This window comes from Oncorhynchus gorbuscha, linkage group LG02, assembly GCF_021184085.1.
Source record: "Oncorhynchus gorbuscha isolate QuinsamMale2020 ecotype Even-year linkage group LG02, OgorEven_v1.0, whole genome shotgun sequence".
Lineage (NCBI taxonomy): Eukaryota > Metazoa > Chordata > Actinopteri > Salmoniformes > Salmonidae > Oncorhynchus > Oncorhynchus gorbuscha.
The window spans coordinates 53,743,064-53,754,147 of record NC_060174.1 but is presented as its reverse complement, the minus strand read 5'-3'; the positions used below and the strand labels follow the sequence as shown (position 1 = coordinate 53,754,147).

Sequence of the window (11,084 nt, the reverse complement as noted above, 5' to 3'; positions counted from 1 at the left end):
CAATAGAAACTGTAGTATTCATTGTAACACGTTTTCGGTTTGGAGTAAACCGTTTATTGCAAACATTTTGCAACAGAATTCGCGTGATGAATAAACCCCTAATTACTGTTCCAGATATTATTTAATACACACACGGTCAAAAGTATGTGGACACCGGCCCATAGAACATCTCATTCCAAAATAATGGGCATGAATATGGAGTTGGTCCCCCCTTTGCTCCCATAACAGCCTTCACTCTTTTTGTTCTCCCACTTAAGATGAGAGGCCTGTAATTTTCATCATAGGTACACTTCAACTATGACAGACAAAATGAGAACAAAACCAGAAAATCACATTGTAGGATTTTTAATGAATTTATTTGCAAATTATGGTGGAAAATAAGTATTTGGTCAATAAAAAAAGTTTCTCAATACTTTGTTATATACCCTTTGTTGGCAATGACAGAGGTCAAATGTTTTCTGTAAGTCTTCACAAGGTTTTCACACACTGTTGCTGGTATTTTGGCCCATTCCTCCATGCAGATCTCCTCTAGAGCAGTGATGTTTTGGGGCTGTTGCTGGGCAACACGGACTTTCAACTCCCTCCAAAGATTTTCTATGGGGTTGAGATCTGGAGACTGGCTAGGCCACTCCAGGACCTTGAAATGCTTCTTACGAAGCCACTCCATTGCCCGGACGGTGTGTTTGGGATCATTGTCATGCTGAAAGACCCAGCCACGTTTCATCTTCAATGCCCTTGCTGATGAAAGGAGGTTTTCACTCAAAATCTCACAATACATGGCCCCATTCATTCTTTCCTTTACACGGATCAGTCGTCCTGGTCCCTTTGCAGAAAAACATCCCCAAAGCATGATGTTTCCACCCCCATGCTTCACAGTAGGTATGGTGTTCTTTGGATGCAACTCAGCATTCTTTGTCCTCCGAACACAACGAGTTGAGTTTTTACCAAAAAGTTATATTTTGGTTTCATCTGACCATATGACATTCTCCCAATCTTCTTCTGGATCATCCAAATGCTCTCTAGCAAACTTCAGACGGGCCTGGACATGTACTGGCTTAAGCAGGGGGACACGTCTGGCACTGTAGGATTTGAGTCCCTGGCGGAGTAGTGTGTTACTGATGGTAGGCTTTGTTACTTTGGTCCCAGCTCTCTGCAGGTCATTCACTAGGTCCCCCCGTGTGGTTCTGGGATTTTTGCTCGCCGTTCTTGTGATCATTTTGACCCCACGGGGTGAGATCTTGCGTGGAGCCCCAGATCAAGGGAGATTATCAGTGGTCTTGTATGTCTTCCATTTACTAATAATTGATCCCATAGTTGATTTCTTCAAACCAAGCTGCTTACCTATTGCAGATTCAGTCTTCCCAGCCTGGTGCAGGTCTACAATTTTGTTTCTGGTGTCCTTTGACAGCTCTTTGTTCTTGGCCATAGTGGAGTTTGGAGTGTGACTGTTCGAGTTTGTGAACAGGTGTCTTTTATACTGATAACAAGTTCAAACAGGTGCCATTAATACAGGTAACGAGTGGAGGACAGAGGAGCCTCTTAAAGAAGAAGTTACAGGTCTGTGAGAGCCAGAAATCTTGCTTGATTGTAGGTGACCAAATACTTATTTTCCACCATAATTTGCAAATAAATTCATTAAAAAATCCTACAATGTGATTTTCTGGATTTTGAAGTGTACCTATGATGACAATTACAGGCCTCTCATCTTTTTAAGAGTGAGAACTTGCACAATTGGTGGCTGACTAAATACTTTTTTTGCCCCACTGTGTGTGTGTGTGTGTGTGTGTATATATATATATATATATATATATATATATATATATATATATATATATATAGTTTTAAAACGTTTTATTTTACCACCTTTTTCAATCTTGTCTCATCCCTGTAATTCCAACAGGCTTGGGAGAGGCATGCGTCCTCTGAAATATTACCCGCCAAACAGCTCTTCTTAATAACCCGGCCGCATCAATGTGTCAGAGAAAACACTGTTCAACTAACGACAGAGTCAGCCTGCAGGCATCCAGCCCACCACAAGGAGTCGCAAGAGCGCGAAGAGCCAAGTAAAGCCACCTGGGCCAAACCGTCCCCTAACCCAGACAACGCTGGGCTAATTTTGCGCCGCCCTATGGGACTCCCAGTCAAGGCCGGTTGGGACACAGCCTGGGATCTAACCCGGGTCTGTAGTGACGCCTCAAGCACTGCGACGCAGTGAATCATAGACCGCTGCGCCACTCAGGAGGCCCATAAAGACCAATTTCTAACAAAATTCCCAAGCATGTCAAGTTATCCAGACTCTAGTAGATACAGTACTCTATAAAAATGAGGGCTATCCATGAATATCCCAAATAGTCTCCTGTGTGAGGAGCTTAGGCTGCATTTAAGTAGGCAGCCCAATTCAGATGTTTCTTCCACTAATTGGTATTTTTTTTTTTTTACATCTGATCTTTTTCAGAGCTGATCTGATTGGTCAAAAGACCAATTAATGGAAAAAAATATCTGAAATTGGTTACCCGTGTAAACGCAGCCATAAAAGTATATGGTTAAGACCCATCTGCCATCCACTGAGCACAAAGGGAGGACACTCAAGTCTGACTGATGAACCTCAGTTTAGTTTTATTTCATATTTTCAATATAAACCACTGTTGGATGACAGCATGCTTGACTCTACAAACTGTGGAAGAGAAGCATACTTCTTATCAATATTCTCAATTTTGAATCAAACATTAAATAGTAACGCAATAATTGAGATGCTCATTGATGTACATATGACAACATGGCTGGCTATAACCAGTAACATAAAGCAGTGATATGATTCAGTAACATGTGCAGTAAAATTTTGGCCAAACTGAAATGCTTTATAAAACAATGGGCCCGTTTCCCAGACACAGATTCAGCCGACTGTTGGACTAAGAAGAATGTTCAATGGAGATTCTCCATTCAAAGTGATTAGTCAAGGACTACTCTGTATCTGGGAAACTGGTCCAATAGCTTCTCATTAATTAATGCACACCATATGCCAGCAGGTGCAATCTGCTGCTAACAAAATTAATCTTTGTCAATCTATAATCAAGAGATGGACCACTCGCTTCACATTTATTCTCTCAGAATTAGGGTTGTTGCAAATTTTGGTAACTTTACCAGAATTCCCAGGTTTTCTAGTTCTCTCAGTTGGAGGAATCCTGAATTTCCTACTTATTCTCTGAGTCGGAATCGTCCAGGTGATTTCTGGAAAACCTATGGATTTTGGGTAAGTTACCAGAATTTTGCAACCCTACTCATAATGCATATTCATATTCCTCTGTAGCTAAAGCACTCTTATTCTGCAATAGTCCACATTGGTAAGAGACAGAAACCAACCAACCACTAAGTGTGTGATGAGGGATGACACGATAACACTGAGGTGTTGTAAGTAAATACCATCAGATCCCGTGGCATCACTCAGCTAGCTGTGCATGCAAGGCAGGGTTCATTCAACACAGTCAAGACCCAGCTTCAGTTCAGTTCACTCAGGCCATGGTCGTTTTCATTAGGGCACACCATAACAAAATGTTTTCAAACTTTGTGCAAAAGAAAACAAACATGATCGTTTCTTATTTATTGGATAAGTCCAGGTATTACCTTCCAGTTTCAGTCTATTTTCTTCTGCTTGCTGCCGACTGAACACGACCCAGATATTGGCTGAAACCAATTCGTTGATGATACACAGTGTCCCCCCAGCACCAGCCTCATAATACATACATTTTATTTTATTATTATTTCTTTTTTTACAATGTGTGCATGTTGAAATGTTGGGTTGGAGTGTGGGGTGATGGATATGGGGGACACATAAGGGTGTATGTATGTAGCGTTGGGTGTAATCTTGCATGCCAGACTTGTATGCAATATTCAGAGACACACTTGTCTGGTTCCACAAGACTATGTTAGGTGAGGAGGGAGGAAATGGGAGAGAGGGGGAGATTAGTGACTCTCGCTGTTAACTGAGGACCCCTCCCCCCGCGGCGAGGACGACCGGGACACCCCCCTTTCAGTGTTGTCAGAACTGGTGTTGCCGCTCTGGCTGTGCTGGTCTGCCGAGGCGGCACTGGAAGGAGTGGAGGCGGGCTTGGTTTTCTCCTTAAAGTCTGTGATTATGACCGTCAGGTCACCCACCGTTACCTCTAGGTGCTGGGCACTGCTCCGGTCCACGTTTTTTAACCTGGGCCTGGGATGGGGACAGAGAAGTATGGATGGATATATAGTAGGTATCATAAGTGTTCATCCCCTTGGATTTAGTCACATTTTACGGTCTTACAAAGTGGGATTGGAATGTATTTAATTGTACATTTTAATTGTAAATTGTCAAAGAACTACACAAAACTCTCAACATATTAAAGACATCTTCCTAATACTGAGTTGCCCCCACACGTAAAATCTAGGCCTAGAATGATACTAGTATTTCAAAAGTTTCCATGGCAAAAAACAAATACATTAAGCAGACCAATCTTGGGTGGGTCCTTAAAAACCTGCTGTAAAATAGTGTGCTATAGCTTGGAAAATAAATCAAGTGACTCTGGATGACAACATAAGGTTTGTTTCCAACATTAGGGCTGTTTTCCTAAAGAAGTTTCGGCCTTAGTAAAATCGGTGCACAAATTACAAATCAGAGGTGCTAAGTACTCTAACACGGAACCCAAACCGGCTGCGCGAATGCACCATCGTGAGCTATCGTGCATAAATGTATTTTGTCCCCCTACACGCAGGTTAAAATATCAAAACAAACTCTGAACCAGTGACATTAATTTGGGGACAGGTCGAAAAGCATTAAACATGTATGGCATTTTAGCTAGTTAGCTTGCACTTGCTAGCTAATTTCCCCTGGGATATAAACATTGAGTTGTTATTTTACCTGAAATGCACAAGGTCCTCTACTCCGACAATTAATCCACAAATAAAACGGCCAACCGAATCGTTTCTAGTCATCTCTCCTCCTTCCAGGCCTTTTCATCTTTGAGCTTATATGGTGATCGGCATCTAAACTTTCATAGTATTACCACGATGACCGGCAAAACAGTTTGTCTTTCAATCATCCACATGGGTATAACCAATGAGGAGATGGCACGTGGGTACCTGCTTCTATAAACCAATGAGAGATGGGAGAGGCAGGACTTGAAGCGCAATCTGCGTCAGAAATAGGAGTTCTATTTTAGCCCTTGGCATCGTAGACGCCCGTTGGCGCAATAATTGAATAACATGGATTTCTACATTTATTTTGCGGAGCTCGCGCACACGACTGTCCGGTCTGGTCAGCATGTGAGCCCTGAATCTAACATTTTCACATTATTTATGCTCTGCCAAGGTGTTGGTGATCATAGCTAGACAGCGATTTTTAAATATTGACATTATAGCAGATTTAAGTCAAAACTGTACCCCTGAGCAGTCACCTTCCTGTCCTGCAGCTCAGTTCGATTGCATCTTTGATTTGTCTGGGTGGTTTAATAAATCATCCACGCTTAAAGAGATATTCAGTGTCTGATTTGTTATTGTTACCCATCTACCAATCACTGCCCTTCTTTGAGGCTTTTGAATAGCTCACTGGTATTTTAGTTTAATCTTTGCTTGAAATGCAATGAGGGACCTTAGATGTACACTACCGTTCAAAGGTTTAAGGTCACTTAGAAATGTCCTTGTTAAAATTAAAAATAAATTTAAACTTTTTTTGTCCATTAAAATATCATCAAATTGACCAGAAATACAGTGTAGACATTGTTAACGTTGTAAATTACTATTGTAGCTGGAAACTGCTGATTTATAATGGATTATCTACATACGTGTACAAAGGCCAATTATCAGCAACCATCACTCCTGTGTTCCAATGGCATGTTCTGTTAGCTAATCCATCATTTTAAAAAGGCTAAGTGATCATTAGAAAACCCTTTTGCAATTATGTTAGCACAGCTAAAAACTGGCCTTCTTTAGACTAGTTGAGTATCTGGAGCATCAACATTTGTGGTTTTGATTACAGGCTCAAAATGGCAAGAAACAAGACCTTTCTTCTGAAACTCAGTCTATTTTTGTTCTGAGAAATGAAGGCTATTCCATGCGAGAAGTTGCCAAGAAACTGAGGATCTCGTACAGACGCCTCAAGTCCTCAACTTTGAGCTTCATTAAATAGTACACGCAAAACACTAGTCTCAACGTCAACAGCAAAGAGGCGCGACACCAGGATGCTGGCCTTCTAGGCTGAGTTGCAGGGCAAAAGACATATCTCAGACTGGCCAATAAAAAGAAAAGATGGGCAAAAGAACAGACACTGGACAGAGGAACTCTGCCTGGAAGGCCAGCATCCCGGAGTCACCTCTTCACTGTTGACATTGAGACTGGTGTTTTGCGTGTACTATTTAACGAAGCTGCCAGTTGAGGACTTGTGACGTATCCGTTTCTCAAACTAGACACTGAAATGTACTTGTCCTCTTGCTCAGTTGTGCACTGGGGCCTCCCACTCCTCTTTCTATTCCGGTTAGGGCCAGTTTGCGCTGTTCTGTGAAGGGTGTAGTACACAGCATTGTACGAGATCTTCATTTTCTTGGCAATTTCTCGCATGGTATAGCCTTCATTTCTCAGAACAAGAATAGACTGACGAGTTTCAGATGAAAGTACCTTGTTTCTGGCCATTTTGAGCCTGTAATCGAAACAACTGATGCTGCAGATACTCATCTAGTCCAAAGAAGGACAGTTTTATTACTTCTAATCAAAACAACACTTCAGTTGTGCTAACATAATTGCAAAAGGGTTTTATAATGATCAATTAGCCTTTAAAAATTATAAAATTGGATTAGCTAACACAACATGCCATTGGAACACAGAAGTGATGGTTGCTGGTAATGAGCTGTACACCTATGTAGATATTCCATAAAAACAAATTCTGCCATTTCCAGCTACAATAGTCATTTACAACATGAACAATGTCTACACTGTATTTGTGATCAATTTCCTGTTATTTTAATGGACAAAAAAAAAAAAAAAGAGGGGATTTTCTTTCAAAAACAAGGACATTTCTAAGTGACCCCAAACTTTTGAACAGTAGTGTATGTATCGGGATGTCATTTGTTTATTCCGGATCTAATTTAAGCTTGCCTCAACAAAGAGGGTGAATACCTAAGCAAAGTCTATATAGCGGTTATAAAAATAGGTAAATATTAGTACACACTTTGTGAATGTTCTTTTCACTTCAACATTAGTGTATCTTGTGTAGATCAATAAATAAATAAAAACAATTAAATCTATTTCAAATCCACGTTGTAACGCAACAAAATGTGGAGAAAAAAAAGAGGGGGTGAATACTGATACCCACTGTATATTGTCATTAATAGAACAGGATGAGAGTCAATAGTATGGATAGTCACTTGGAACCTGTAAATGATTGTGATAGAATGTAATAATCATAATAAAATGAGATGATTAAAATATTCGCCAACATTCATAGTATCTTTGCGAATATGTTGTTCAAACAGTTCCCTCCTTACCTCGTCTTCTTGTGGCTGTTCTTTTTCTGTGTTGGTTCCTTTTCACTCTTCTCTTTCTCCGATTTCTCCCTCTTCTCTTTTTTGGGTTGTGTGGGTGAAGCAAACTGTGCAGTGACTTGCTGGGCAACCATTTGGGAGACAGGGCGAGGCTTCCTAGAAACAGATGAGTGATTATTAACATTGGATATTAGGCCATGAGCTGCAGGTACATACATATATGCACTGCATATTTATGCACACTGACTCGTTTTTCTAGATTTCTAGTGTATGATGAATTGTATGTATGGGGAAAAACTATCATATGGAAGCACACTGCACATAGACAAATGCTGCATAGTGACAACATATTGAGGGTACAGGAACACATACACCTGAATGTTCATTTAGAAGGGTTTAAACTTGTTTTATCCCTTTATTGATAAAAACAACATTTGACACAATCTGTCAGACGAACTACACCATAGAATCTGTCAAATAATGTCCCCATAATAGAAATGTCTCACTCAAAACAACCACTTGAATTAGGGCAACAATTAGAATGATTTATGAATCTGCACAATAGGTTTACATCCAAAAGTCAAAATGTCTGGACATCATCTTTGATCTTCGTCCCTGTCATTACTAGTTACCACAGCCACAAGGTTATAAACCAGCATATTTCTTTAATATGTTCTTAAAATGTGATTTTAAACATAATCTCAACCACACTGCTAACCTTAAATAAAGACCAAAAAGCAAATGTTTATTTTCATAAATTGTTAAGATATAGACTACTTAGACTTGTGGCTGTGGTATCTAGTGGAAACCCCTCTTACCGTGTTGACGTTCCCTTTCTGACATCGCACATCATACACTTGAAAGCTTCGGCGGTGTTCCTGAAAGTACATACGCTACAGTCCCAGTAGGCATCGTCAGAAGAGGGCTTGGGTTGCCGCTTCGGCCTTCAAAACACACACACACACACACACACACACACACACACACACACACACACACACACACACACACACACACACACACACACACACACACACACACACACACACACACACACACACACACACACACACACACACACACACACACACACACACACACACACGATAAGGGGAGCGACACTGTCAGCATAGCCAGTTTAGGTAACATTCATTGATGTGTATTTGTACAAAAACATAACAGTACAAATGACTCTCATTAGAGCCGTATGGTCAGATTTACGAGGTAAAACTTCTATTTGACACAGGGTGGCCCCGGCATAAAAGAGCCAGTCAGCCGCCATGAAGCTACAATGTAGCTAGCGCTACGCATCCATTGGTCGTACCCTATGTTTACAAGTGTTCATCACATTTTCTGGTCATTTTTCTAGATAAATATGTAATTTTACCTTGTGGGGCTCTTCTTGTCTCCCATCGTATAAAACCTTTATTTGTTTGAACTCAATATAGATTAATTTGACGGGGAAATTACCAGCGCCGCTCTCTGCTGTCGTAGAACTCCAGTGGAAGGATGATGATCACGTGGCAACGCCTACCCAATCACTCTCTCAAGGCACTCAAAGCACCCCTCGCCGACGCACCCTAAACGGACCGGTCCCGCCCATCACACGTTTTTATTGGTTGAAGTGCATTCGCATTACCCACGCTCGACACAACGTAACATGTTTGTGCAGCGTTCACAAAAACGGGGAACTCAGAAACATCTGTTTTCCGACTTCAGATTGTTGAAGACATCTGGGAACTCGAAAAAAAAAACAGTTCCGACTGCGAAAATTCGTTTCAAATGGTCATCAATCTCGGAATTCCAACTCCGGACCTCGGGCCTCTTTCTCGAACTCCAACCTGAAAATCACAGAAGTCATGATTTCACCTCGTATTTTTCCGAGCCCCGGTTATCTTGAGTTATGTACTTTGCTAAATATGCATTTCGAACGTATAATTACAATTCCATATATTTTTAAACACTTTTAAAAGTTTCATAAAATAAGAAAAAAAGAATCAGCTTGCCCCCCCAAAAAATGCTAGTTTGACACACTAACTAGCTAATTATAGCAGTCTAACATTACATCACAGGTTTACAGAATAACGTATAACAATACACACAATTGTTTTCTAATCTATTTTGGGGTAAAATATTTTTGTTGACTGTAAAAACGTTTTATACATGCTTTTCACACGTTGAAATGTTTTGTTTACTCCGTTGCCATGGTCACAGTGATCGTCGCCATTGGTGTTGAGTTTGCGGTTTGCCTTCAAAATAAAAGTCCCCAATTGAAAGCGTCGCAAACCGACACATAGAGCGTAATCGTGCCATATTTGGACTAGACAATATTAAACAAGTTTGGAATGTTGTTACATGTTTTTTTTATAATTACATACAGTAATTAATTAGTTTGACAATGGACAGTCATCTGTCATTGGCTGTTTGGGAACTGACGGCAACATTGTATTGACGCCTTATAATGAGTCTGAACAAAATGTATGGAGTTTATTCTTTTAATTTCTTCAAAACAGCAAAACTATTTACTGGGATTGCATAGGATACTATAAATAGCAAGAGTCTAAACAAACAAGAAATGTTTGTGTCAGTGAGTGAGTGAGAGAGAGTGAGAAGGTGTGTGACATGACAGTGTTCATGATGTGGCCTTACATTAAAAAGCACATGCTGTCCTTTACTTGGTTTTGTGACAGCAACCCTCCAAATGACTCCTGATCTTGCGTCTTCTGTAGCCACTCTTTAAATTGACTTACTCCTTCACTTTACGTACATTAAAATGATCAACAACAATATTTGTATTAACTACAACTAAAACATTGTACAACTAAAAGTACAATTAAAACATTCAGCATTCCATTAATCAGTTGGTGTGTGTGGGGGGGTACCCATAGGTGTGCGGATGAGGGTTTTCTTTTTGACGGTACCAAAGATGTTTATAACTAACCCAAGACAGTTCATCTGTGTCGTTTACAGTGGGAGCAAATAAAGCATACTGGGCAGAACAAGCAAGGGGGTGGGTAAAGCCAAAAGCACAAGCTGGCGAGGTCCTATTTGGGCTTTTTAGCATGTATTTGCATATTTCCGTTAGGGAACGCCTCCTCTGTGAAGTGTCTGTGTGGACATACTCAATTCGACCTGCTAGTCTTTCTAAACAACGCAAATTTTATAAAACTGTGTAGAATGCCTCTCCCATTGGACTTCCTCTCACTACCACATAGTCCCTGTGATGTATCTGGGTTAAAGCCCTTCTGTCTGTTAACCCGCTTTTGACCGCACTCGCCTGGCTGAGGCTCTCTGACTCTATCCAATCACCACACTCAATGCTGTTGACCAATGACGAAATGGGGTTTCGGCTAACTCGTTTCGGGGGACAAGACGAATTCTGCAACGAAAGTTGGCGGTTTGAGTTTTGAAGTTGAGTCTTTGCCCGGCAAAGGATATATAAGTTATCACGTACGAGTCTTTGTGCCGAATACATTACAGTTGTCAAGCTTATGGGCATGTGGCAGCAGTGTGTAGGAGGCAATCTGCTAGGTGTGAGAAGTGTGCAGAAGATATTGATATGCCATGCATGAGACAAAGGAA

The 11,084-nt window shown here is 40.7% G+C and overlaps 1 protein-coding gene across 1 annotated transcript; it reads right to left on the bottom strand.

Moving 5' to 3' along the window:
* Positions 1 to 2,592: 2,592 nt before the first annotated feature.
* LOC124004293 (YY1-associated factor 2) lies at positions 2,593 to 9,047 on the bottom strand. The gene is made up of 4 exons (XM_046313090.1): positions 8,890 to 9,047; positions 8,321 to 8,446; positions 7,506 to 7,658; positions 2,593 to 4,204 (listed from the first exon to the last, which is right to left on the bottom strand). The coding sequence occupies exons 1-4, from the start codon at positions 8,913 to 8,915 to the stop codon at positions 3,961 to 3,963; spliced, it is 549 nt and encodes a 182-aa protein (XP_046169046.1). The 5' UTR covers positions 8,916 to 9,047; the 3' UTR covers positions 2,593 to 3,960.
* Positions 9,048 to 11,084: the final 2,037 nt, after the last annotated feature.

Coding starts and splice junctions, on each gene's coding strand:
- LOC124004293 (XM_046313090.1), bottom strand. CDS start 8,915: ATGGGAGACAAGAAGAGCCCCACAAG. Junction 8,447..8,889: donor GACAAGAAGAGCCCCACAAG/GTAAAATTACAT, acceptor TGTGTTTTGAAG/GCCGAAGCGGCAACCCAAGC. Junction 4,205..7,505: donor AACAGCCACAAGAAGACGAG/GTAAGGAGGGAA, acceptor TCCCCATCCCAG/GCCCAGGTTAAAAAACGTGG.